The sequence below is a fragment of the Camelus ferus genome, chromosome 15 (assembly GCF_009834535.1).
Source record: "Camelus ferus isolate YT-003-E chromosome 15, BCGSAC_Cfer_1.0, whole genome shotgun sequence".
Taxonomy (NCBI): domain Eukaryota; kingdom Metazoa; phylum Chordata; class Mammalia; order Artiodactyla; family Camelidae; genus Camelus; species Camelus ferus.
Genome location: NC_045710.1, coordinates 50,359,446 through 50,387,030, shown reverse-complemented (window position 1 = coordinate 50,387,030; position 27,585 = coordinate 50,359,446). Strand labels below are relative to the sequence as shown.

General features: G+C 38.5%; 1 protein-coding gene across 3 annotated transcripts in view; it reads left to right on the top strand.

The window, feature by feature from the left end:
• Positions 1-27,585, top strand: part of GFPT1 (glutamine--fructose-6-phosphate transaminase 1) — a 51,779-nt gene that overhangs the window by 17,387 nt on the left and 6,807 nt on the right. For 2 of the 3 annotated variants that reach the window (XM_032497719.1, XM_032497720.1), the window contains 15 exons: positions 91-216; positions 3,253-3,311; positions 4,438-4,572; positions 5,974-6,035; positions 7,584-7,663; positions 10,810-10,915; positions 12,583-12,746; positions 13,637-13,732; positions 18,154-18,251; positions 19,667-19,787; positions 20,505-20,662; positions 25,337-25,451; positions 25,728-25,855; positions 26,380-26,547; positions 27,239-27,400. In XM_032497719.1, coding sequence (XP_032353610.1) covers positions 91-216; positions 3,253-3,311; positions 4,438-4,572; positions 5,974-6,035; positions 7,584-7,663; positions 10,810-10,915; positions 12,583-12,746; positions 13,637-13,732; positions 18,154-18,251; positions 19,667-19,787; positions 20,505-20,662; positions 25,337-25,451; positions 25,728-25,855; positions 26,380-26,547; positions 27,239-27,400 — 1,778 coding nt within the window. Of the gene's footprint in view, positions 1-90; positions 217-3,252; positions 3,312-4,437; positions 4,573-5,973; positions 6,036-7,583; positions 7,664-7,856; positions 7,911-10,809; positions 10,916-12,582; positions 12,747-13,636; positions 13,733-18,153; positions 18,252-19,666; positions 19,788-20,504; positions 20,663-25,336; positions 25,452-25,727; positions 25,856-26,379; positions 26,548-27,238; positions 27,401-27,585 lie in introns of all 3 variants that reach the window. The other variant, XM_032497721.1, reaches the window with a different exon arrangement.

Below are 27,585 nucleotides of genomic sequence, written 5' to 3'. Positions count from 1 at the left end.
AGCACTGTAATAATTATATTTAAATACAGCTTATAGCATTATCTCTGCAGCATGATTTAATATTGGAATTTTTCATTTTCTCTTCTTCAGAGCAACAAGATATGGATTTGGATATAGAATTTGATGTGCACCTTGGAATAGCTCATACCCGTTGGGCAACACATGGCGAGCCCAATCCTGTCAATAGCCATCCTCAGCGTTCTGATAAAAATAATGGTATGGACAGATTGCGTGTGCCTTGGAATTTTTTTTTTGGGGGGCCAATAATGGGAGAAGAATGAAAGCTCTGTGTTTTCATTATTTTAATCTGGAAAATTTCAAGCATATTCTGAAGTAAGAGAGTATGCAGAATCTGATGTGTCCATCGCCCTCAGCTTTAACATACATCAGTACATGGTCAGTTATGTTTGTTTATACCCCGACCCAGATTATTTTGGAAGCAGCATCTAGTTTGTAAATATGTAAGCATATATCTCTAAAAGGTAAGGACTTAGTTGATGGGTGTATCTTTGTCTCCTAAGAGACTTCTCCCTTTCTCTCCTTTTTCCTTGCAGTGTACTCTGTTATTTGTCCTGTAGAGTTTCCTACAGTCTAGATCTTGCTAATGGCATGTATCCTGTGGCATCATTTAACATGATTCTCTGTCCCTTCCATTTTTTATAAATGGGTATGATATTTAGTTACATGCATAATGTTTGGGCATTTTTCTTTTTGTATTGTTAGAGGTCATTGATGATCATAGCCAAGCATAATGATTTCTTTAGGGGTTATACAATGGCGACAGTCTAATACTATCATTCCTTCTTCATTTATTATCTCAAATACTTATAGAGAGAACTTTTCCATATCAACTGCTTGATTACCCTGATGTACAGATTGTACAGGAAAGACAGAATAAATGTTTGAATTTTTTTCCCCCCTTTACCATTTTCCAAATGAAGTGGCTCTAATGCTCTAAGATGAACAATGAGGTTCCTTTTTATTACTATCAATTCATGGATTTAAAATCTTTCATTTGTTTCAAAACACTGAGGTATCTATATTGATGCACGAATTTTTGCATCTTTAGTCATTGGGAGCTTCCTGAGGTTGGCTCCTGAGTCCTTCTGTTGTGACCCCAGTAGGCTCAGTAGTCTGTTATTTTCTGGCAGTGCAGGATGTTCCAGGCTCATCAAGCCTGCCCTAGACCTGGAGCCAGCCATTTCTCTGAGTAGCCCTAAGTGGTTCCTTTTAGTGGAAATGATACTGAAAGACTATAAACCAGGTCCTAGAAGTGCTTATTGCGCGGGCCTTTTCAGTGGGCAGAGCCTGTGTGGGTGTGTGCATGTGTGCACGTATACATTTCAAGAGAAAACAGCATGATTTTACACTCACACTTCTAGTTCATATCTGGGGCTGTAAGGCTTTACTGTTAACCTCATTGATCTGTGTATTTCCCGTCAATCACACTTAACTTAGTTCTTCACACCAGCAACGTACTTATTTGACTGTTGCATGATATGCATACCACGGACCCATAATACCAACACTACTACCGTAACAGTATGTTTAGTGTTTTTTGTTAATTTTTTCTGTCCTGAGGGTACATCTCTTAAGGATATATAATCAGATTATTGTGTTTTAGAGTCACTTGGGATAATTCTTCTTTATGTGGCTGTGGTAATAGCTAGAGACAGTGTTATGTTAATATATTTTGAGCTTTAGGGATTGATTTTCTTTAAAAAACAATTTTCTTTAAAACTATTTAAAATGTTTGCATAGTTCTGAGGTTACTCCTATAAAAAAGGCATATGAAAATAAGTCCTAGCTTCTAGCTTATTTCCTCTTCCTTATTCCACCTCTTCTTTTGTATAACTGTTAAACAAAATTTGTAGAGTCTGTTCTTCCATTTAAAAAAAATAAGCAAATACATACATATGTATATGTGTGTGTACATACATATATGTGTGTGTGTATATATATCCCTTTAAGGTAAGATTTTGTAATTCAGAAGCTACCTGTTTAGGTTTTTCATAATTATTGAACTGGATTAGAATGCTAACAACCACTCAAACTTTCAGTATTGACAAGGTCTTTATAAAAGATTCCTGGAAAATTTTATCTAGATTATATTTAGAAAATTTGACTTTACATTAGCCATTTATGATCCTCTGTATTTTAACATAGAAATATTTTTTTAGGATCTATTTTTGTGGTATCTTTCGTGGTACCTTTTCTTTCTTAGAAATCTAGTGAAATGTTTATTTTATCATTTGGTTTGTAGTGCATTCAGTTCAAGCTCATTTAATGTCAGACCAGAATGTCAGATCTTTAATATGTTAAAAACATTTTGATAATTTCATGTAAAATTGAATTAAGTGGTGATTTCCTTCCTGACTTAAATGAACTTTGTTTCTCTTTTAATTTCTTTTCTTTTTTAAATGGAGATACTGGGAATTGGACCAAGTACATTGTGCATGCTCAGCATGCACTCTACCAACTAAGCTATACCCCTACCGCCATACGTGAACTTCAAATAATAAATCCACATTAGTAGTCTTTACTTTACATTCATGTCAGTAGCTACAAATAATATTGTCAGCTCTTGATTGTACATTCTTGTATTTTTGAAAGTTATTTGTCAAAAAAGATGAAAATTACTCCACTATCACATATATTTGATCTTGGAATGCTATTTTAACATTCATTTATCTGATATTCTAGGAATTTTCTGGACCTTGGATAGATAAACTATAGAACTTAAAAGCTGGGTTTTCTTACGAAGTTCTTTAACTTTAGTTTTAAACTCATTTAGTGTAGATTAGATAATTGGTTTTGGTTGAAAGCCTTTCTCTTTAAAGGTAGGAATGTCTTATGCATAACAATGAATGACAAAGAAGCTGGAATAATAGTTATTTAGTTCAACCCTCTCATTTTGCAAATGAGGAAATGGGCTCAGGAACCATGTTTCTTGCACTTGGTAACATTGGGCTAGTACTTTAGCCACGACTGAAGTTGATGTCTCTAATTCCAGTTTATTGTATCTCCCCACTCTTCCCACCTCTTAGCACTGTGTGCTTCTACGTGTAGATTATGCTGCTGGTCTACCTGAGGATAGTCTGATGATGAAAAGTGGATAATACTTGATTACACCTAGATGTATATAGCATGTAGCAATTTTTTGACTTGCGAAAAATCTAGTAACAGTGATGGCTATTTATAATGTTTATTAAACCTATGATTTTTGGTCATCAATTCTTTTATCTCTTTTAGAATTTATTGTTATTCACAATGGAATCATCACCAACTACAAAGACTTGAAAAAGTTTTTGGTAAGTAAAGTGACCTGAAAAGACCACTAGTCTTTGAGAATACTTCTAACTAGAGCAGTGAGGCTGTTTGTTGGGATGTGCAGTAAATCCTGTCTAGATACGATCAGGTAATCCCTAAGACAGTTCCAAGGGTATGGTGCTTTTCTGGAGTTTTCTTTGTTGACAGTGGAACATTTTTGTTTCTTGTATGAAAAGGAAATAATTACTTGGCTTTATTATAAATGACCGGAAAGCTCAAATAACATTGGAATTTGAGGGGGGTGTCTTTTGAATTGTGAGAGACCTTGTTTGTCATTTTTAAAAGATCCTAGGGTATGTAAGAAAACTCAAGACAGATTAAATGAAGGCTTTGTAACCTAAATAGCTGTGTACTGTATAATAATGGTAATGATGGTGACCTTCACGGGTGCCTTCTCACACCTATCCAGTTCAACCTCCCGCAGCGACAGAAGCCTTCTGTGTGTGCTGTCCCAGTAGGGTCGCCGCTGTTCACATGTGGCTGTTGAGCTAGGATGAGTGAGGAACTAAATTTGAAATTTTATTTCACTTTAATCATTTTAAATTTAAACAGCCACGTAAAGCTAACGGCCATTGTATTGGACAGTGAAATATCATCATTAAAGAAAGAATCATTATATTCATTATGGAGTTAGTACTTTGTGAATGGTAAATATTTCATTATATTTTAATTTTTTAAAAATGTATTTAAGTCATACACGGCATATATAGATTTATATAGTTATATGTATATATTTGGTCACAGAGAATACCTTACTATTTTTATTTATATATTTATTAAGCTTTTTTTCTGGGGGATAGGGGAGAGGTAGTTAGGTTTATCTTTTTTTTTTTGATGAAGGTACTAGGGATTGAACCCAGGACCTCTTGCATGCTAAGCACGTGCTCTACCGCTGAGCTGTACTCACCCCCGGTACCTCACTGTTTTGGATTCACCATAATTAGATGGTGACCTTAATTTCAAACAGTGGGTAACTGGGGTATGGTGATCAAGAAATGATTGAAAATTAGTTAATGAGACTTTAGAGGAAAAAATTCCGTAGAAAAGATTTGGATATTATGAATATTTCCTTAAATGTGTCAAAATGTTTTTCCTTTCTAATTATAGGAAAGCAAAGGCTATGACTTTGAATCTGAAACGGACACAGAGACAATTGCCAAGCTTGTGAAGTACATGTACGACAATCGGGAGAGTCAGGACACCAGCTTTACTACCTTGGTGGAGAGGGTCATCCAACAACTGGTATTAAACCACACTTCTAAAGATAATCATTGCCAACATTAATCCCAGTAAACTCTTACTGACTTTGATATGAAGAAACTATGCAAATTTCTTAAGTAATTTTTGCTTTTATTTCCCATATATGTAACTACTCAACTTGAATAATTTTGGGAGACTGTTGTTTTAATGGTTTTACTGCTTTCACTATAGTTTTGTGTTATGGGTATTAAAAATAATCCAAAATCCAAGAGTTTGTCCAAAAATTGTGGGTATACACACAAAAACTCATACACACCACACGTTAACATATACATAGTACACATTGTCGAGGATTTATCTCTTTCTCCCTTCTTGCTCACTCTAGTGTTCGTCTCAGTAACTTAGCAAAGGGTACCTTCAGCGAAAGGCACACTCTTTGTTCTGGGATGATGTCTGCCTGTCTCTGAGCCAGTACAGTCAATTCAGTTTTCCTTATGGGGACTGTTCCTTGGCCCTGTACCTCTACAGAAGATTATTTCCCAGCCCGGGAGAAAAGTGATATTCTTTTGATCTCATCCCAGCTGCCCTAATTAAAGATTAAAGATATCAAAGATACACAAAGGCCCAAATACAGAGTGACTTCCACCCCCCGACCCCGCTCATAACTCTAACTTTCCCATTTAACAGCCCCTTACCTCTCTGAGGGTCCAACCCTCACCTCCCCTCTCCCCTCAAATCTTATGATGCCTACAGCTAAAGGAGGAGTCAGGAAGGTGGAGAAGATAATGGCCTGCTCCTTCTTTTTCCCCAAGGCAGAGTAGTGTGCCTTCCAAGCCTTTTCCTGTTTCTACTCATTGTATAACCCAGTTTGTTCTGTTCCTTCCCTCTCCTACCTTGTGTTTCTCCTTTATTCATTCTTGATTTCCTTAGGCCCTGTCCTTGAGGAGTTTGGGTTGAGGGGGTGGCATGGTGTGCATGTTAATAATTGTGATTGTGTATACTTTTATCTCCAGTATCAAGGTCAGAAAGAATGGAAGTTAACAGTGGTGTAAAGTTACTAGGCCAGAGGATGGGTTTTAGGTATGAAGACTGGGATCATTTCTAACTCTGTCCTTCCCTTTCTGACGTGTAGTGTGGGAGAGATGAGGTACCTACTGAGAAATGCTGGTAGCATGCACAAAACTGGCTGTCCAAATGGTGTGTTTTGGAGCTTTTATCTGTTGAGCCTATTTCAAGAATGGGCTTGTATAAAAAGTGGGTCTTGGATTCATCAAGACCCAAGAGTAAGTGTCTACCTAAAATTTAGACTCATTTATAAACTAGTGCAAAAGAGCATTTATATGAACAAAAAATTTCTATACTGAAGTCAGTATATTTTAGGCATTTACACTTGATAATTGATTATGGTATATATATTGCTAATGCATTTTTTTCCCTCCGTAGGAAGGTGCTTTTGCCCTTGTATTTAAAAGTGTTCATTTTCCTGGCCAAGCAGTTGGCACAAGGTATATATAAATTTAATAATGACTAATAATTTTATGTGTTTTGAAACTTTTGAATTGTAAGCTTATTCTCTGTACACTATAAATGGCCCTTCATTTTAAAGGCTCTGCCCATTTTTAGAGATATTTGTTTGAGTTTATAGTCATCCCTTGGTATCCATGGGGGATTGATTCCACAAACCCCCATGAATACCAAAATCCGTGTATGCTCCGGTCCCCTATATAAAATGGTGTAGTATTTGCATAGAACCTATACACATCCTCCTGAACACTTTGTCATCTCTAGATTACTTACAATACCTAATACAATGTGTTATGTAAATACAGTGCAAATGTTATGTAAATAGTTGCCAGTATGCAGCAAATACAAGTTTTGCTTTTGGAGCTTTCTGGATTTTTTTTTCCCCAAATATTTTCAATCCACAGTTGGTTGAATCTGCAGATATGGGGCCCATGCATATGGGAAGCCAACTGTTTATTTTCATATGTTCCTTCTTGTTTGTTGTTTTACCATTCTTCCGCTTAACAGAATTCCTTAACAAAGCGAATACATTTTGGCATTTATAATTGGCCTTTTGTCTGTAGTGGGAAACCATTGTTACTTTGTGAATTTGGTTATTGAATATTCTGTAATTTCAAATCCAAAGCATTAACTTTATCCATATTTTTTGGAACTGTATATTCTACACAGAGTCTGAGATAATTGTATGCCATCACGACTTTTGCCAGGATAGTTAAGCCTAATTCTGAAGTGCTTTTTAGGACAATGCGGAGCCCTAAGACTTGGGAGAGAGACCTGTCTGTACAATGAAGTCAGGATGACTAGAGAGAAGGTGCTAGACACTCATATATTGTTCATATATCGAAAGAAGTGTTCCATTTAACGTTAAAAAGGAGAAAACATTTCAAAATTTGTAGATACTGACAGGCATATGCAGAATAGATAAACAAGATTATACTGTATAGCACAGGGAAATATATACCAGATCTTGTGGTAGTTCACAGCAAAAAAAATGTGACAATGGATATGTGTGTGTTCGTGTATAACTAAAAAATTGTGCTCTACACTGAATTTAACACAACATTGTAAACTGACTATAACTCAATAAAAAAATTGTTTAAAAAAATTAAAAAAAAAAAGGAGAGAACTTTTTAACGCATTTTTGTAGGACAGGGGTCTGCAAACTTTTTCTGTAACAGGCCAGATAGTAAATATATTAGGCTTTCTGGGCCATGTTGCCTGTGTGGCAACTACTTCGTTTTGCTGTTGTAATGTGAAAGCAGCCATAGGAAATGTGCAAAAGAGCAGGCATGGCTGTGTTCCAATAAAAATAGACAAACCTAGACTGTGGGTCATAGTTTGCTGACCTCTGTTACGGAATATTTTTTTAAAATTATGTTTATGTCGTTCTTTTGTTATATCGGAAGTCAAACTTGGAGGGAGAATTTAAACATTATTTGAAGAGTGTTCCCTCATCGTATTTAAATTTTACATCATTACTGCATTATTTATAAAAATGGTTTAATTCTGTTTTAATTTCGTACTGACAGACGAGGTAGCCCTCTGTTGATTGGTGTACGAAGTGAACATAAACTGTCTACTGACCACATTCCAATACTTTACAGAACAGGTAAAAACTACTACATCATGCCGTGGGGAAAATGTGTCAATTGAGTGCAGTAGATATAAAGAATTGTTTTCTGTAAATTGAGTAAATGTAAATGTCAGATCCACTCGTATATAAAGTTCTGTCTAGACGTGAAAAAGATGATTTTTTGTGATTTCTCTGACAAGTAGGTTTTTTTTCTGTTGTATATCCTTAGCTAGGACTCAGATTGGATCAAAATTCACACGGTGGGGATCACAGGGAGAAAGAGGTGGGAAATGCACTCTGCATGGATGGGGAGGAATCTTATCCTCTTTTGTTTACTAATTCTGTTCTTGGAGTGAATGTGCTGGGCCTCTAAAAATGTGCTTATTTTATGGAGAAACATTTTGACATTATTTTTCTAATTTGCAGAATATATTTTGTCTGTCTGCTTTTGGCGTAGAAAATTGCATTTAATAATTTGTTTCTTTAAAAATCTGAGATTTGAGAAAACAGTTGACATTGTAAAGTTTTTTTCTTTGTTTTAAATTAAAATCATATAGAATACATTATTATAAATAAGATGCTAAGATTAGGACAAGAGCACTGTGTGCTAGGCTATTATAGGTTGAACTCTGTGGTAGTTATTTGAATAATCTAGCCTGACTTTTAAATTAAAATATGTTTAAATGGTTTTTATTTTATGCATGATATTGTACTTTTAGATTTACATTCGATATTCTTACTGGCTTTGTTTGAATTTGGAATTCTTGGTTTTTTTTAAAAAAATTTGAAGTTTATCTTTTCAGCTATACAAACAGGATCATTTTATTGTTATAATTAGATTAAAAATGGTGGGCTCCTTTCATTTACTTTTTTACTAAAAGCTTTCCATGTAAAAGATTCAGGGAGTGGTAAATTTAGGAAATTAAAACCCATATTATTAATGCATAATTCTTGGTTTCTTGGAAAAATTTAGCAAAGTACTCTAAACTTATTTATCTTTAAATAGTGACTGCTTTCACTGCTTTATCTAGAGCCGAAAGTCATTTCCTTAAATAACCTTCATTCCTGAGATGTTAGAACTTCTTACTTCCCTCCTCCTACCTCCTCTCTTTTCAGAAGAAGAACTACCAGTATGAATCTTGGATCCAGAGCAGATTTCTGTTAATAATTCTGCGTGTGTATTTACTGCTTATATGTTACCTTGCACATTACTTAGGCTGCTTTTAGAAGCAATGGAAAGACATTGGCTAAAGTCTTAAGTTGGAAGAAAAACTGATCACAAGACAGATCTTTTTGAGATCAGGGCTTGTCTTTTAGTAACCCTGATTTCTCTAGCTCCTAGTTGGTAGGTAATGTGTGGCTGAGTAGAGTTTAAAAAGTACAGCCTTTTAAGAGGAGAGTGTAAAGGCTGTGTAAAGGGAGACACTGGACTGGCTTTCAGTTTGCTATTTTTTTCCTGGATGATAATAATTGTATTTCACTTAAATCAAAATCAGATGAGAGAATCAATGTATCCAAAGAGATTTTACAGATTCTGAGAGTCATATGGATGTCAAGTAGTAATGTTCTTTTCATTTAAATAGGCAGTGATACCTCAAGTTCTTCTAAACATTGTGATTAAATATACCTTGTTACTTGAAGAATGAAATAACTAATATTTGGAGAAACAATATGGTGAAACTCAATCGCAGTAGGACATTTTATAACCAAAGCTGGTTGTATTTATTTTAAAAAATGCAGGTGCTGGCCTATCCTTTTGCTTATTGTTTTATTCACTTTTTTACATAAAGTTCACTCTTCTTGGTGTACAATTTCATGAGTTCTGTCAAGCACAAACGTTGTATAACCACCTCCACGATCAAGATAAGGAACAGTTTCATTCCCTAGAAAGTTCCCTTCAGCTGCTCCTCTCTAGTCAAGCCTTGTCCCCACACCCAGCCCCTGGCAAACACTGATTTGTTTGCTCTTTCTACAGGGTTACCTTCTCTGAGATGTCATCTTATACTTATTTTTCAAAGTGTGGTATCTTTTCTGCTGTTGAACTTAGTTGGGGAGAGCTGTTTTGTTTTCATGCCTAAAACACAGCAAATAATGATGGACTGTGGAGAACTTTGGATATATGTTTCTAAGAATAATTATTACAAAGTCTTTATAGATGTGGATTTTAGAGGATGGACACAATATGAGTTTTTACAAGTATATTTATGGTCTTCTGTGGCCATTGTGTCCATTGGTTATAAGTTCTGCTATGTCCTGATCTTGGAGAAAGGTGCTTTTTTGGGTCTCTGTGACATTTATATAGTCTTAAGTTACTAGATATTTTCTACATTTGGCTAATTTGTCAAACTTCATTATGGTTTCTAGTTTTGACTGTAGTTGTGAATAAAGCAAAAAGGAAAAAATACTTCTTCATCAATGGCTTGATGAATTAAATAGAGATGCCAGAATTCTAAAGTGCTAGAATTAAAAGATGTTAATCATTGCACAAGGACCATGCTTTATCCTGACTTAAAGGAAATGTAAGAAAACCCAATTTTAAGGAGAAGTTCTGGGTTTATAGTTCCAGTCCTTAGCAGCAGGTGCCACACGTGATACACCATGGTCAGAGCATTATAAGTGTCTTTGTTTAATTTTTAAATCAGAATTAGTGTAGACTGCATCTTGATTTATTATGCTGACTTACTGCTAAAATCTAGAGAAGTTTTGTTATGAGATCGTAAAAATTAATTTGCCATTAGCCTCTTTTATTTTTCACTGCACAGTTCTGATGTTTGTGATGTAATTTTAACGATAAGTTTAGGTATACAAACTTAATACGTATTAATTCCATGAAGCTTTGTTTAAAGTTAAATTAAGATCAGGCTATACATACATTAAAAAAAGACTTAGTGACGTTGTTTGCCTTTTGCTTGGAAAAGCGATACTACATTAAAAGATGTATGCGGTAGCCCTGATCTGCCACGCTCTTTTTGATAGTCGCTGTTTCACTCTACACCCTTTGTCTGTTCCTGTTGGCTTATTGCATGGAAGTAGAGTGGTCTACCTGGCACTGGAAAGTTGCTGAAATCATTTTGTGTTGCTATGATTTTTTTTTTTTATTCATTTTGTAGAAAAGAACATATCTTGATACACTGGCCATGGTTTTCTGCCTGTTTGCTGATTCTGTGAACTCTGTGCTCTAGGCAAAGATAAGAAAGGAAGCTGCAATCTCTCTCGTGTGGACAGCACAACTTGCCTTTTCCCTGTTGAAGAAAAAGCGGTGGAGTATTACTTTGCTTCTGATGCAAGGTGAGCTTCCTTAGCTCATTCATAGAGAATTTTAGTAGATTCTCATGCCACAGGGAACCAAGAAGTCCTTTGGTATAAATCGAGTCATATGGTACAGGAGAACTTCGTTAATTAAGGATGTGAAAGTGACCTTTTTTGGAGACAGAGTTCTAGATTTTCTCAAAGTATGTAGGTCAGTTTATAGAGAAGAGGTAATAGTCCTTGAGACTTGTTCCGGTGTGTTGACTCAGAGCTTGTGTATTTTTTCCCTCTTCTTTTAGGAGCCTCATCCCAGGTTTTGTAGGGAGAAGAGATTTCAGTTGGAGAGGGGATAGCTTAGGATCACATCAATTACAGCTTAGTTGCTGCTCTGTATTGTAGTTTTAGTCCAGTGTGGACACTTTTTAATTCAGAAGTAATTGGCAGTGAAATCACTCTGTAGGAAATAGTACTAGACTCAGATATTTTGAGAAAAAAGGCAGTGGGATGCTTAGTGGCATTTATAAATGAAATATGAGTAGTAATGAGGATAGAATGGAATCACTCAAATCGCCGACAGTTATTTGAGTCATTCATTGTGCCTGAAATTAAGAGGATCTAAAAATGAATAACCATGCAATTTAGGACCGCAGTGGATGTGTCATCTCAGTAGGAAAACAGGCTTCACTGTTTTCTAAAATTTACAGGTGTGTAAGGTGTGTAGTCAGTGAAGTGTGTCACTAAGTAGGTTTGTTACAGAATTGACAGTTATGGCTTTAATAAACTGGAAGTTGCAGAAGCATGTCAGCCTTTTTTCATTCATTCATACATTCACATTGAACACTCCAGCAAAGCCATGCTGGGCTTAGGAGATAATGGTAAGTAAGAATAAAAATACTGCTTGTCCTTAAGGAGTTCTTCCTTAACGGGGGAGACAAATTTTAATCAGTGGGCACCAAGTACAGAATTCCAGCCATGACAAGAGCTACAGAGTGACTTAACCCTCCTGTGAGTACATTTCTTTGAGGGAACGATGCTTGAACTGAGGGTTAAGGAGATATTAGGAGTTAACCGGGTGAAGAGGTGGAGGAAAGAACATTCATTCTCTGCAAATGGATCGCCCCTTGGGAGTTTGGGATGGATGTGAGTGTGGCTGGAAAAGAGAGAGGAAGTTTGGTAGGAGGTGAGGCCAGAGAAAGAGGTTGGGGTCCTGGTGAAGGCATCTTGCTGTTGAGCGGTTTGTTGGGTGAGGGAGAAGTCTTGCTTAGATGTCCATTTGGGCAGAAATGGGGAGGTTGGAGGGAGTGTGGCTGGAAGGTAGGAGGTTCTGCAGTCATCCAGCCAGGAGCTGACGGTAGCTTGAGCTGCTTTGTGGTGGTGGACATCGAAGCTCTGGGAAACATTTAGGAGTTAAAATTGGGGGACTTAGTGATAGGTGGAAGGAGGAGGAAATAGCCACACTTTCTGATCTGATCTGATATAAGTTGGTTTTGGTTGCCACGCACAGCACCTTTTCTGCACTGTCCACAGTGACCACCCCTCTCCTTCATTCCCCTGTAGGGAACAGCATTGGTAACCAGAAGGTTACCAGAGATACTGCAGGTTGATGGAGTTTGTGTTTAAATGTGGTGCTTTTGTCCTAATGATAGTTATATTTATAATCATCATCCTTGATTACTGATCGCACTGTCTCCTTGAACATCCGGTAGTGCTGTCATAGAGCACACCAATCGCGTCATCTTTCTTGAAGATGACGACGTTGCAGCGGTGGTGGACGGCCGTCTCTCCATCCATCGAATTAAGCGGACTGCAGGAGACCACCCCGGACGAGCTGTGCAAACCCTCCAGATGGAACTTCAGCAGATCATGAAAGGTGACCGTTTTTGTCATATTATAGCTTGGCGTCCTTCCTGTCTTAGTGAAGGAATCTGATAACAATGTGAGCAAAACCTTCCACCTTATCAGTGAAGGGATAACCTCAGAAAACATAGCTGCTGGTTGACATGACTTCCCCTTCAAACTTGTTCATGGTGAGTTGTTTCTAACATTAAAAAGAAATTGATTATTTAAATAGTACTTGATATTTTTAAGACACTCTGTAAACATAGTTTGTGTTCTGTTCTTTTTTCCTCTCTCCTTCTCTCTGTGCTTCAGTTTTCTTGTGTGTGAAGTGGGGATAGTGGGACTCACTTCTCAAGGTTGTCTGGGGACTAAGCCCTTCGGACCGTGCCCGACGTGCTTAGTGAGCCCGATGCGATGTTTGCTGCTGTTAACTGTTCTGATACTGTGATTGTGGTTTTTATTTCCCGTTCTGATGGGATTGTGGTGAAAAACAAGCCACATTTATTGCATAACAGCTATATGTCAGGTCTTTACTACACTGCAATGCTATGAAACGGCTGCTATTCTACATTATTCTACAGATTAAGGAATTTCCCCAGAGCCGCTTAGCTAGTAAGCGATAGAACGGTGATTGGAACCTAGATCTGATCTAAAATGTAAGCCTGTCCCACTCCCCCGTTTTGCTGTAGCTGCATATTTGAGGTATGAAGTTAATAAAAGTGTTTTTCCTCCTTCCTTGCTCAGTTTTCTTCACATACGGTAAAATATCGTATATGAATATTGTTCTCTATCACATGACCTTTTGTTTCATTTCTTTTACTAAGATTCTGTTAAAGGAGAAAGACTTTCAGTTGTGTACAAATTTCTAATCCTTTGGATTGTTATTTTTTTGTTTTAATGATACAATTTATATTACTTTAGGCAACTTCAGTTCATTCATGCAGAAGGAGATTTTTGAGCAGCCAGAGTCAGTGGTGAACACAATGAGAGGAAGAGTCAACTTTGATGACTACACTGGTAATTACATAAGAGTTATTTTATTGCTTCAGAGTCTCCTGTGGGGGTTGGCATTGACAGCCTGCAAGTTCATTGTCCTTTATAGCCTTAGAACCACTCCACTGCAAGCCATCAGAGGAGTCCAGTCCTCTTTTAAAAATCCTTCAGTGTATGGTTCTACTGATACGAGGTGCATTGGGTTAGTGAGATTTATAGAGACAGAAAGTAGATGATGGGTTACCAAGGGCTGGGGAGAGGCGGGGAATGGGGAGTCGGTGTTTAGTGGGTACAGAGTTTAAGCTTGGGATGATGAAAAAGTTCTGGGATGGATGGTGGGGATGGTTGCACAACCATGTGAATGCGCTTAATGCCACTGATTTGTACACTTAAAAATTGTTAAAATGCTGAATTTTATGTTATGTATATTTTACCACAGTGAAAAATAAGGGAATAATAAGTAATGGTTGCCAGGAGCTGAGGGGATGGGGGTGATGGAGAGTGTGTGACTGCTAATGGATATGGAGTTTTTTGGGGAGTTAATGAAAATCTAAAATTTGATAGTGGTGATGGTTGCACAACTCTGGATGTACTAAACACCACTGATTGTACGCTTTAAAAGGGTGAATTTTATGGTCTGTGAATATTAATAAACTGGTTATGAAAAATATAAAAAATGGCTGGAAAGTCACATTTGAAAGTTGTTGTCAGTTATGGGAATATTAGGGTAATTTTCCTGGAAAAAAGTCCTTTAGTGTACCACTTAAAACATTTAACTTCTTTTCAGTTCACAAATCCTTTATTGGGCGCCTGCTGTGTACCAGGGACCGTCCTGAGAGCCGTGGATTCTCAGAGGAATGAGACCCGGTCCGCTTGCTGGGCAGCTTACTTGTATCTCTGCAGCCTAGCTTTTCTCTCCAGTTTATAAATGAGTCAAGTGTGAACTTCCTAGAGGTTTTCCAGGTGTTGGCCTAATGTCTTATGGGATAATCTGTCCCTTCCTGCGTGTTTAAGGTAGGGGTGAGAGTGCAGCTCTGGTCTTACTCCTGGAAATTTTCTTTAGGCCTTGTGTTGCAGGAGTTTTTGCACTTTGCTGAGATGAGTTTGAGATTGACTGTCTGTGGTCATAGGACGTCCATAAACTGTTGATTGCTGAATGAGATTTTCAGAACACTCCTCTTTCGTCATGACCAGTTAAATAAACAGTTCAGCAAACAGGCTTTGAGCTAAGCTTCTCAGTGTTAGGAATTAGTTTTTGATGTGAAATCTTTTCCTGAATCTGTGTTATTCATAAATATTAAGTGTCTTTTCCTTTGTGCCACGTTCTGCTGATAGAGAATAATTTCTCTGAGTAAGTGCTGTTTTTGTGTACTTTTCTGAGTGGCAGCACACTCTTTCTCAGCAGGAGAGGTTTGTTGAAGGCTGAATCATGAATTGAACATCTGTGTGCGGAGAACCATGGAGAACGTATCAGGGACTGTGGGAAAGTTACCTCTGCTGTGGTCTCCTCCTTGAGGTTCTTTGAAGAGGAATGCATATATAATTAACTGTTTAAAGAAAGATAAACTGTGATAAATGGCATTAGAAACACAGTTTAATGTTGAAATGTTTCAAGTTTAATGTTGAATTTAGAGAAAGCAGAGGATGAATCTGTTTGTGGGCAGGGGCTTCGGGGGCCAGAGAAGGTTCCGTGAAGTAGGCGAGTGTGGGTTTAAAGGCTTTGAACGATTTGAATAGGTGAAGATAAGATGGGGGCATTGCAACTGGGTGGAACACATTTGCTAAGGGAAGATAGTGGAAAACCATCAGAAATTTATTTGTGGAATAATACGCAGTCCAGTTTGTCTGCCACATCTAGTACTTCAAAAGGATTAGCGAGCAGTAAGTCTAGGAAAGAAGGTCGGAGGAACTACCAAGGAGAGCTTTGGATGCGTTCTTTTGGGTATGAGGGGTACCTCACTTTGTAGAAATTGCACAGCTATTAGGAGACTTAGGAGCCAGGGGTGATCATAGCTTTACCGAGGTGACCTGGGTACCGGTCTCCTGTATGCGTTGAAGGAGCAAAAGGCTGAGCTGCAGTTGCCAGTTAGGATGTTGTCCCGTCTGGGGTAAAGCAGTGGGGAAGGGGAGGGAAGCGGGGACCAGGGAAGAAACAGGAGCTCTCTGCAACAGGACCTGCATCTGCCTGGGCTGGGGAGAGGGGGTGTTGAAGATGGTTGAGCTGGAAGAACTGGGAGAGTAGCAGTAAATGGGACGGAAATAAGATTAGGAAAAAGGTTTGTTTTCTAAGGGAAGGGAATGAGATAAACTTTGAGAAGTCATGATTTTACAACTTTTATCTATGGTATGTGTTCCTCATAAAAGTCCTGTAATATAAACAGGATAGCCGTTACCCTTTTTTCATTGTTAAGGTAAGGAAATCAGCCTCTGTCCATATGAATGTCTTGCCAAAGGTCACGCTGCTAGTCCTTTTCAGAGCCAGACTAGCTCCTGTGTTCAGTGCTGTCCCGAGAGTGCTGCAGCCTGCCCCTGTCCTCCAGGCACTCCGGCTGCTGCCGTCAGTACCAGCCTAGCTTCTCAGAAGTAGGCTTCTCTCGAAAGCATCAGTTCAGACCATGGGTGACTCCTTCCAGAGCTGTCCCAGACTCCCCTCAGCCAGCAGGCAGTTTGTTGGGACCAGTGTTAGGGAAACACTTGTGACTGGCTGATCTCAGCATCTTGCCTCCTGTCATTCTTGGTCATCATTTGAAACACAAGTCCCTCTGATTGTCCGACTGCTTTATACTTGGTCATCTCCAAACCGGTTTGCCTTCGCATGACTCCCCTCTCTCCCTTGTGGTTTCCTTTCTTCCCACATCTTTTCAACCCATGCTGAGGCCCGTGGAAAAACACTGTAGGCAGAGGTACATGAAAAGGAGCAGCCAGAGGGCCAGGCCGGTCTGGCTGCAGTGGCCTGGGTGAGAGGGGACGTGCCGGGAGATGCGGTCAGAGCGGAGCAGGAGACAGGGCGTGTGGCCACTCAAAGGCTGTAGTGAGGAGTTTGGACTTCATTTCAGTTATTTGGGAAGCCGGTGAAGCTTTTCATGTTTTATTTTCCACTTTACTAATTTCTTAAAATAGAGAAATATCACAATACCCTCTCAGTATTGAAATTTAAAAGGAAAAGCATAAAAATTACTCAAAAATATAAAAGCAAGTCATAGAGCTTGGTTCCATATTATCACTGGTTCAGGTAGGAAAGAGTCGGGGAGGTGAAGAGTGGGGGCAGAGCAGACGGACGGACGGACGGCGGGTCGGACGCAGGAAGATGCTGCCCCGGGTGTCTGTCGGCTGTGTGCTGAGCTGTCTGGTGGCTGCGCTGTCTGGGGCAGTATAGTCACTTGGCAGGTGCTCAGAGTGCTGGTTGAATAATTGAATGACTGTTGGATGAAAGTTTCTCACAGGTAGGAAACTAGCCTTGTGTAGCAGGGTCTGCGGACAAGGCATCGGAGAAGAACGCATACGTGGCTGTAGAGACAGAAAAAGAGAGCGGACAGACCCGTTAGAGGGTTTTGAGGTCAGAGTTGTGTTTTTAAAGAATCCCTCTAGAAAGTTATTCTGGCTGTGTGTGGAGAACAGGCTCCCGGAGGAGGAGAGCAGAGTCGGGAGAACGTGGCTGTCGTCCGGGGAGGGCTGCCGGCTCGGGTGGTGACGTTAGAGGTGCAGCCTGGTGGGGGGCTCCCGGGACTTGCTTGCGCCCTGGTCGTGGAGCAGTCGCGGGTGACTCGGACGTTGATGAATGCGGGTGGCGTTTGCTGAGACAGGTAAGACTGAGAGGAGAGTGGTTTATATCGTGGTCGGAGTGCTGTTCTGGGCTCGTGATGGAAATGGACATAACTAAAATGATTTTCTTACCCAGGCAGACTTACGGAGGTATAATTAGATTTAATAAAATTGACCATTCTTAGTGCACAGTTCAGTGAGTCTGGGCAAACTTCCACAACATGGTCATAATCCTGAATAACCCGCAGTCCAGACCCAGCACAGGTCCTTCGCGCTAGGGATCTCCTCATGCCCCTTTGCAGTCAGCCCTTTCCCCACATCCGCCAGCAGCATCTGCTGGTCTACCGTCTGTGTCCCTATAGTTTTGCCTTTAAGATAACTTTTAATCTAAAGAGAATGTGAAAACTACCGAACAAGGTAGAGTGTGGTAAGTACTGTAGTTGTGTGGGCATGCTGGGGGGAGTGGGGAGGAAGGTTAATTACAAGTTTGGGGTGGACAGTTATGTTGTGAGTTAATTTAATTTACTTTTCAAAACTAGAGAGAACTATGCTTCTTAAGAGGAAAATGAATTCTTTAAAAAAGCAGTGTCGTTACCCAGATTGGCAGTGGACGCGCGCGAAAGTGATTGCCTACTTCATGTGGTTCTTTCCTAAATAGTTACAGACACACACTTTTATTTCAGTGAATTTGGGCGGTTTGAAGGATCACATTAAGGAGATCCAGAGGTGTCGGCGTTTGATTCTTATTGCTTGTGGAACAAGTTATCATGCTGGTGTAGCAGTAAGTGGCTTCTTAAAATTTTAATTGTGTTATGTTGGGTATTAGAAGATCTCTGCAGACCAGTGGTACCTCAGCAACACACCATGTAAAACTGTTTTATTAAAACATCACGTTTTCTTTTCATATAGTGATGACAAAAATCAAGACGGTGTTGGGGAGGAATTTTAATAGCTACTTGGAATTATTTATCAGTGGATGATCTGCTTTAGAAGGACCCTTAGATGTGCAGGTAGAGCACTGCAGCTGACTTCATGAAAGGCAAAGACGGGGCAGTTGTCGTGCGATCCCGGCCTGATGGTCCCGAGTGCACGGCTGCTTCTGACGGAGCAGTCACGGGGATTTGTGGATCGTTGTTCACTTGCCCCAGACAAATGGCTGCGTGAACCTCAACAGGGTTTTACTTGGTGGGCACATTTGTTCTTTAAATTGTTTTTTTGGAAGCTGAAATTCTGTATCAAAGACATACGTTGATTGTCAGTATAGAAGCATAGGAAGATAACAGTCTTTATTCCAATAACTCAGAAGCACATCTCGTTTCCTTGCAAGAGACAGGTTGTGGGCTGTTGTTGTCAACTCCTGTAAGTACAGAAGACCTGGACACACTCGGTTTTTACTTTTAGGATTGATTTCCAAAGTTCATGACAGTAATTTTTTTTATTTGCTGGGGCATAAGTATTAATTATCTACCGTTGTGGGAGCCATTCATTTGCCTGGTTGAGTGAAACTAGCTGGTCACCCAGCACTTGCTTCTCCGTAGGCTTTGTTCCCCCTTTTCCTTCCCCTGCACCCACCTCGCCCCCAATTACATGACCCTAAAAAGGAAATTTTGTGCAGTTTTGAAGGGAAGAGTTGTAAGAAAGTGATTGTTTTGAGCATGGGAAAAAAGAATGAATTAAAGACATTAGTGAAAATTAAGGGATTGGGTAATTCAGTGGTGGCTTAGATCTCTTACTGGATGAGCCCTCTATTCAAAAATAAAAAAAATTTGATTAAATGTTTCATCTAATGCTAAGCCTGAACTATAGGGCATAAATTATTATGCTGTGTTAGAATTCTCTAATTTGAGAAGACTTATGTAAGAGTTTTGTTTTGTTTTTTTGGTGGGTGCTAACTTAGAATAGTGCTTTTTCCCCTTCTCAAAAATTTTTTTATGTGTGGGTGTATTTGCTTATAATAATACACACATTGATTGTCTAAAGAGACTTGTGCTGAAATGTTAATGGTGCTTATCTGCTGGGTGGAGGGATTTTGGCTATTTTTTTATGCTTTAATCTGTATTGTTTTTATTTTCCAACAATGCATATGTATCATTTTTATAATCAGAAGAAGTAAAAACTACACATTGAGTCTGAAGTAGTTCAGTGAAAAACTATTGGAAGTATAGGTTGTATGACCAAGTCATCTTTTCTCTGCAGACACGTCAAGTTCTTGAAGAGTTGACTGAGTTGCCTGTCATGGTGGAGCTAGCCAGTGATTTCCTGGACAGAAACACACCAGTTTTTCGAGATGATGTTTGCTTTTTCATTAGTCAGTCAGGTAACCTGCTAATTTTAAGGACTTCCGGAAAAGGAGAGTCACTCTGACAATTATAGCATGCATTGGCAAAACCCATATTTAAAGATAAACTAGGGGCGTGGGGGGTACAGCTCAGAGGCAGAGTGCATGCTTGGCGTGCATGAGGTCCTGGGTTCGATCCCAGTACCTCCTTTAAGGGGGGAGAAAAAGAATAACTGGTATTGCAGGTGACTTGAGAAATACAGGTTTATTTTGATTTTATGGAATTCTTAATGAGTTAATAAAATTAACACATTTTATACCCAGAAGAGCTGAGTTTTCAAAGACAGAGAGGGAAAGGAGAGCCAAAGAAGTAGGATCCTGTAATTAAAAGTTTTACAAATTTATTATTTTAAATGCATGTTTTAAAACAAATGAGGGGAAAGTGAGGGAGGGATAAATTGGGAATTTGGGATTAACAGGTGTACACTACTACATATAAAGTAGATAAACAACAAGGTCCTACTGTATAGCACATGGAACTATACTCAGTATCTGTAATAACCTATCTGGAAGAATTGGAAAAGGTGTATGTGTAACTGAATCACTTTGATGTACACCTGCTGTAAATCAACTACACTTCAATTAAAAAAAACTGAATGATACTGGTGAAAGTGTAGTCAATTTTCTGTTTCAGCATCTAAGAAACAGCATGTGTTGACTGCTCTGTGTGTTACTTTTGTCTTCCTTTTTACACAGGTGAGACAGCAGATACCCTGATGGGTCTTCGATACTGTAAGGAGAGAGGAGCTCTAACCGTGGGGATCACGAACACGGTCGGCAGTTCCATATCAAGAGAGACTGACTGTGGAGTTCACATCAATGCCGGGCCCGAGATTGGCGTGGCCAGCACAAAGGTAAATTCTTGACTTAGTTCTCATGTGATTATTTAATCACTGTGTTGATGAAACAGACTAATCTGTATATTTCATTTGTTAGCACTTAACAGTATTCGTGTAGTTTACTAATCATTACAATTATCTTAAGACTTAAGGGTCAATAACAGATGAAACACTTGATGTCCCCTTCCACATCCTCATCCTAAGAGTGTGAAAGAGACAAATGTACCTAATGTAAGTCCACTTAGGAACGATCTCTGCTGGCTCTCCCCATTCATCACTTACATTCCTCTTGCCACATGGGGTGGGACTCGTGGGAAGTGTAACGTCCTCTTCTTTGGTTAAGTACGGTCGGGAGTTAAAAAACAACAGAGTAGAAACATCCCATTTAATTGTAATGATTTTGTCAGTTTCGTTTACGTAGTTACACTTTCCTAATAAATGTGCCAGAAGATGCACAGCGACCTTTGAAAGTCTGTAAGGAGGAGTGTGCTTTTGGTATCAAATTTGGTGACTTGAAAAAATAAAAGTGAGTATTGTATGACAGTATCTGTTTCTCCTTAGACATTCATCTGTGGAGATTTAAAAGCACCTTAAAAAAACAAGACAAAACAAAAATAAAAACACCTTTTTTTTTAAGGTCTAGTGAGACTGCTTTTGCTCTTTGAATCTGGGGCACACATAAGGTAGTACTAGTAATAAAAATAGGAGGCTTAGAAAGCGGTGTAACTGCAAAAGATGTCTCTCTGCAAGTATATATTACTCTTTATGATTTCAAAATTTCAGTTTCTTATGTATTTTTCTGCTGAAATCTAATATTTCTTGCTGATTATTTAATAAGATGCTTAGATGTTGAAGGCTTTGAGTTTAATTAAAGATGTGTGGACGATGATGTTAACATATAAGACCACATTTGATTTTTTTTTTTCCTTTTAAAGAACCTCATGGAGAATTTCTTTGTGGAAAAGTTATAATTCCCATGTAAAAACTCTGAGTTAGGTTTTTGTTTTTTGGTTACTTTGATATTGCTAACGCTATAATTTAGAGAAAGCTGAATCCTGAATTTTCTCCATGTGGTAATTAAAACACATAAGATACTTGTGCATGGGTTTCCATTCTGTGCCTGAATGAATAACCAGCCTCTCTCAGCAGCAGCGAGTAGATTCTTGGAACAGCGTCCAGACAGACAGTTTTGATCAGGGCTTAGAATCCCAGGTCCTTCATTCAAACACATTTGAAACAAGGGTTTCCCAGTGTGTCATGTGTGGGACATGGAATCACACCACACTGAACGGACGCTGTTGATTTACCTATTTTTTGGTGGGGGGAGGTAATTAGGTTTGTTTGTTTTTGTTTGTTTGTTTAAATTGAGGTACTGGGGGTTGAACCCAGGACCTCGTGTATGCTAAACACACACTCTGCCACTGAGCTAGACCCTCCCCCTGTTGACTTACCTTTTCACTGACTCTTTCTTGAACTGTGAGCTGCCAGGGGAAATATGGTTTTTTTGATTTCTAATTAGTTCATTCATGAAAACTTAAATTTTCCTCAGTGTTTTATTATAATTTTCAAACATACAGCAGAGTTAAAAGAATTTTACATTAACCACCATATACCCATCACCTAGATTCTGCCAGTAACCCTTTTTTTTTGCAGCTTTACTGAGGTATAATTTTCATACCATAGCACTCACAATTTGAAGTGTAGAGTTTTAGTCAATTTGGCTGTGTGACTGTCACCACAGTCCAACTTTAGAAGACTGAATCTCCTAAAAAAGCTCCTCCGTGCCCCTTTGCAGTCAGTCCCCACTCCTGCCCCTCAGCCTCGGCTTCAGGCAACTGCTTTGCTTTCTCTTGCTGCATTATTTCATTTTCTAGAAATTTCTTAAGGATACAGTTATATAATGCATGCTTTTGTATCTGGCTTCTATTTAACATGAGGTTTTGAAATTTTTGTTGTTATTTATATAAGTAGTTCCTTTTTTTTTTTTTTTGCATGCCCTTTAAAAAAATCTTTTTGTTTTGAAATAACTGTAGATTTATGGGAAGTTGCAAAGATAGTAAAGAAGTCCATATACTCTTCATTCAGTTTCCCCCAGTGGTTACATCTTGTATAAGAAAATAAGCATCTTTTTATTGTATATACTTTAATTTCTTTAAAAAATGACTCCCTGAAAATTTTTAGTATTATGGTAGTTTAGTCTTACTTTAGTTTTTTTTCTATTCTAAGGTAATTTTGTTTTCTTCAGCTGCCTTAGAAATTCTGGGCTTGGAGTTATTTAAAAGTTTGGGATGTTTAGTTATAGACCATTTGTGAATGGCAAATAGAAGTTTATGTGTTGATGGGTGATGAATGAAGTTCATCTTTGGCTCCACGATGAAGCTAGCACAAGAACTCTGTGATCTTGGTTACAAATTCCCAACTTTGCTGGGAAAACTGTCAGGGTTAGAGAGGTATTGCTAACTTTCTCATAATATCAGACCATAGGCAGTTTGATATTTCTGTGGGAATCAATGGGGATGAATGTGCAGATTCAGCAATTCTGTATGTTATTGCAGGTGTTTAGAATTTCACCACAGTACTGACTTTTGTTGATTTTTAAGAATAAACCAATATAATTTTATTTTTGGCTGAATAAAAAGTAAAAACCAAGTTGAAAAGTTCAGAGTCAACATTTTCCTGGTAAATTCTTTCAAACCTAATCAGAAGTAATTCTCAGTGTGTGATGTAGCTTATTTTTCTCATAATTGGTTTCCTGATATGTGTTGATGAAATGAAGAACATGAAATTGTAAATTAAGCTTAATGCAATAGAAAAATGTGTGTATTAAAGTTATTCTGTTTAATATTTGTACTTAAAAACCCGCATTGAGGTGTTCTAGGTCCAAACAAAGAAACATACTCTGTAGAATAACATTTTTAGTTATGGGTTGGAGGAACGGGAATGCTCATTATCCTGATCAGTTTGGATTGGGAATGGTTTAGGTAACCCAGGAGTCCAAGATACTGGCTCTTGGTAGTATATTCTGTGGTTAATTAGTTTATTGAAAAGTGAACTTTAGTAGGAAGAAGTTGGACAGAATCTTTAGTCTTGCAACATAAGTTCCATCCAAGAACTGAGACTACAGGAAATGTCACAAACCAGTAGAGAGAGAGAGGGTGGGGCGAAATGGAGGGAAGATTGTGTATTTATAAAAATAAAAACAGAAGTTAACACCTTGCACTAAAATTAGTTTCAGGTGGACTAAAAATGTGAAAAAAAAATCAAAAAGGGACAATGAAAACAACAGAATTAAGGAAATTTAATAAATACTTACCTGATGTTAGGATGGAAGGACTAAGTTTAAAAGTACGTACTGTATAAAAGTTAAAAAAATAAATAAAACTTCTCTGTCAATGAGCACCATTATAAAACGTTTAACGTAAACCAGAAAAATGTATTTGAGCAATAGAGACCTTCTTAAGACCAACGTTAAAGAAAACATACCCAAGTGGAAAAACAAGAATAATGAAATTAACTTTCAAAAGAGAAAAAACATAAATGGCTAACAAACATGAAAAAAACTTAAGTTTTTGGATTCAAGATGTTTGGTGAAGTAGTAGTGAGAGTCCACTGTCCAGCAGTCTAATGGTAAAAATTTGTTAAAAGGATCATTCTCAGTATTGCAAAGAATGTGGTTAAGTAGGCATTCTTACATCTATAAGAGGCTACCGGGAATGAAAATGGTCTTGGCAGTGCGACTGCAAGCCTTAAAATATTCTCACTACTATAGCCTGGGAAAATAAGTGTCTTTTAGTTCAGGCTTCCGTTAATAAAAAGTTTGTTTTGAGCCTGTATGTTAGACATGATGCTAGATGCTTTATGTTTGTTTCATTTAATTCTCATGATTATCTTCTAAGTGTTATGTGTCTTTAAGAGATGGGCTGCATGAAGCCCAAAAGATGAACAAACTTCTCAAGGTTATTCCACACTCGTAGATGAGGTAGAGAACAGGCTGTCTTGGGAAAGTGCTTGTGATGTCAATTAAGAATAAAAGCAACCTATCAAACTACACCTACTAATTTTCTTAACAATATAAAGTTAAGTTTTCACAAATGTTATCAATATAATTATTCCTATTAATTAACAAGATTGAGGATTATTCTTATTTCTATTTACTTTTCTACAGTTGAACTTTAAAAAATTTCTTAGCCAGGCTTTAAAAAAAAAAAAATGGTGGGGGTGAGAACAGGCAAGTAGGCAGAAGTGAAAAATCAAAAAGAAAGTTTAAAGAAAACCCAACAAGACCAGTGCAAGTACCTCAAGGAGAGGCGTTCAAACCCTAGATTTTGACTTACATCCAAACCTTAACAGATTTACTCTCTACTCACCTTCCTTTAGCTTGTTGCTCTTTTTCCCACTCTAGAGGGTTTTAGGGATTTCATAAGCAGTCATTATAGGAAACTTAACATTTTGTATCTGGAAGTAAAGTTGAAGTCGTTTGTTCAAACTCAGCAAAAGAGATCAGTGGTGGATTTCCTAAAGCATGGTTCAGTTGGCTGTTGCTAATGCTGTTTTTTTTTTTTTTTTAAAGTAGACACTTTAAAAACCAATGGGAATTTCTTGTTTATTTTCATCTTTTTTTAAATTAAAAACTCCAAGTTCTTCAAATGCAGCTGCAGCTGACTGGTCTGTCTTTTTGTGGTGTTTCAGGCATATACCAGCCAGTTTGTGTCCCTCGTGATGTTTGCCCTCATGATGTGTGACGACAGGATCTCCATGCAGGAGAGACGCAAAGAGATCATGCTTGGCCTGAAGCGGCTGCCTGGTACGAGGACGCTCACGTTCTGTCCTTTCCTTGTCCGAGGAAGTGGGAGACGGGTGAAATTCTCCTCTCACCCTCACGGCTGTGGCCTGTACCTATTTAGTCAGTAAGATCTTTCCATGTTCCTCCTGTGCATCTGAAAACCCCTCACTGATAGCACAGAAGACTAGAAATGTTGGTCTTGTATCAGTGGCTACCGGTATATTGCTGTTGTTATCATTATTATATCCGTCCAGTTTATTGTCCTTTTTTCATAGATTTTGCTATTATCCTTAACAGATTTGATTAAGGAAGTCTTGAGCATGGATGATGAAATTCAGAAACTGGCAACAGAGCTGTATCATCAGAAGTCTGTCTTGATAATGGGACGTGGCTATCATTACGCTACTTGTCTTGAAGGGGCTCTAGTAAGTCTTAGAATTTCAGTCTGTTAACTGGGACACAGTTGGGTGGAGCTTTTGAAAGTGCCTTTGTATTTTTGCGTTCAGATTTCTTTACCTTGACAAAGTGTAACAGAATACATAATCTAAAAATAAAAATCAAGAAGGGTGCATTTTAGCACGATAACTTGGGTTGAGCAAGTGACGGGTTGATTTTTTTTCCAAATACGAATAAAATAAATTTTAAATTCTTCAGGTGTGAGATTTAATTGGGGTCAAACATGAAGCAAGTAGGAAAAAGTGAAAGATACGAATACATTTGTGGTAATCTAAAATCTTCAAAAAGTCCTTGTGAAGTTCTAAAACTTCCAGTTACTTGTTAATGTTATAAAAATAATGATCTGTTAACCTGTTAGCTATATTTGTGCATCGGTGGTCCTTTAATGCTTTTGGATAAATAGACAGGGACTTCAGATAGCAGATGTTTTGTGTAATATTTACTTAAGAATGGGAAAAACAGACTGAAGGCTAATCTAGTTCTTTCCTGTTAGAAAATCAAAGAAATCACGTACATGCACTCTGAAGGCATCCTCGCTGGTGAGCTGAAACACGGCCCCCTGGCTTTGGTGGATAAGTTGATGCCTGTCATCATGATCATCATGAGAGACCACACGTACGCCAAGTGTCAGAATGCCCTTCAGCAGGTGGTTGCTAGGCAGGTAAGCCAGGGGCTGCTGTGAGGACACCTTGGGGGTCTAAGAGCTGGGTCACTAAAGCTTATTTGAATTTTGTGACATTTAAAGTGGTAGACCAGTGCCCAGCAGATGGCTTACAAAACTTGCTTAGGTTTACATGGAATAATCTGAGGAGATACTCACGAGTTTCGATAGGACCCAGCTCATAGATCTCGTAAGACACAGAACCAGGACCCAAACTGAGGTCTTGGTCCCCAAATCCTGTCTTCTTTTACTAGGCTATGCTGCTCTCTTTTAATTTAATATTCTTAAATGTGTATTTCAGGAGGAACTAGATTTTACACTAATATTACGAGTACTGTGCTTAACTGAGTTTTCTTCAGATCACTTGGCTTTGTATATAAATCCCCAAAGATACTAATCTCTAGTCACAACGTAGTGGTTACAGACTTGGGCTTCGAAGGCAGGTAGTTTTAGATTCATGTGCCGAGCCTGGTATTTCTTAGTTGTGTGTGTTTGAACAAATCGCTGAGTCCCTCAAAGCTCCTCTTCCCTCGACTGTGAGTGAGACTTAACCATGTGGGATTGTGAGTTTAAATGAGCCTGTGTCAGTGAGGCCAGATGCTAATTGTGCAGAGCAAGATTTGCACGCTCATGTGCTGCAGCCTTGCCTCTGCTTAACCAGCGCTTGTGTGTGTGTGGTTTTCTTTCCCAGGGACGGCCAGTGGTGATCTGTGATAAGGAAGATACGGAGACCATCAAGAACACGAAAAGAACAATCAAGGTGCCCCACTCGGTGGACTGCCTGCAGGGCATTCTCAGCGTGATCCCCTTACAGTTACTGGCCTTCCACCTGGCGGTGCTGCGAGGCTATGATGTAAGTGAGGGCTCTTGGGCTGGCTTTCCCCCTGGTACATTCTGGTAGTTTCCTTCTAAATTCTTAGCAGTAGAATTTGAGAAATCCAGTGGTAGGTGTCTGTCATCTGTGATATTTGCACGGCCCAGTCTGTAGGTTACATCCTACCATTTTCATACCCATAGAACTTGAAGGGATCTTGAATG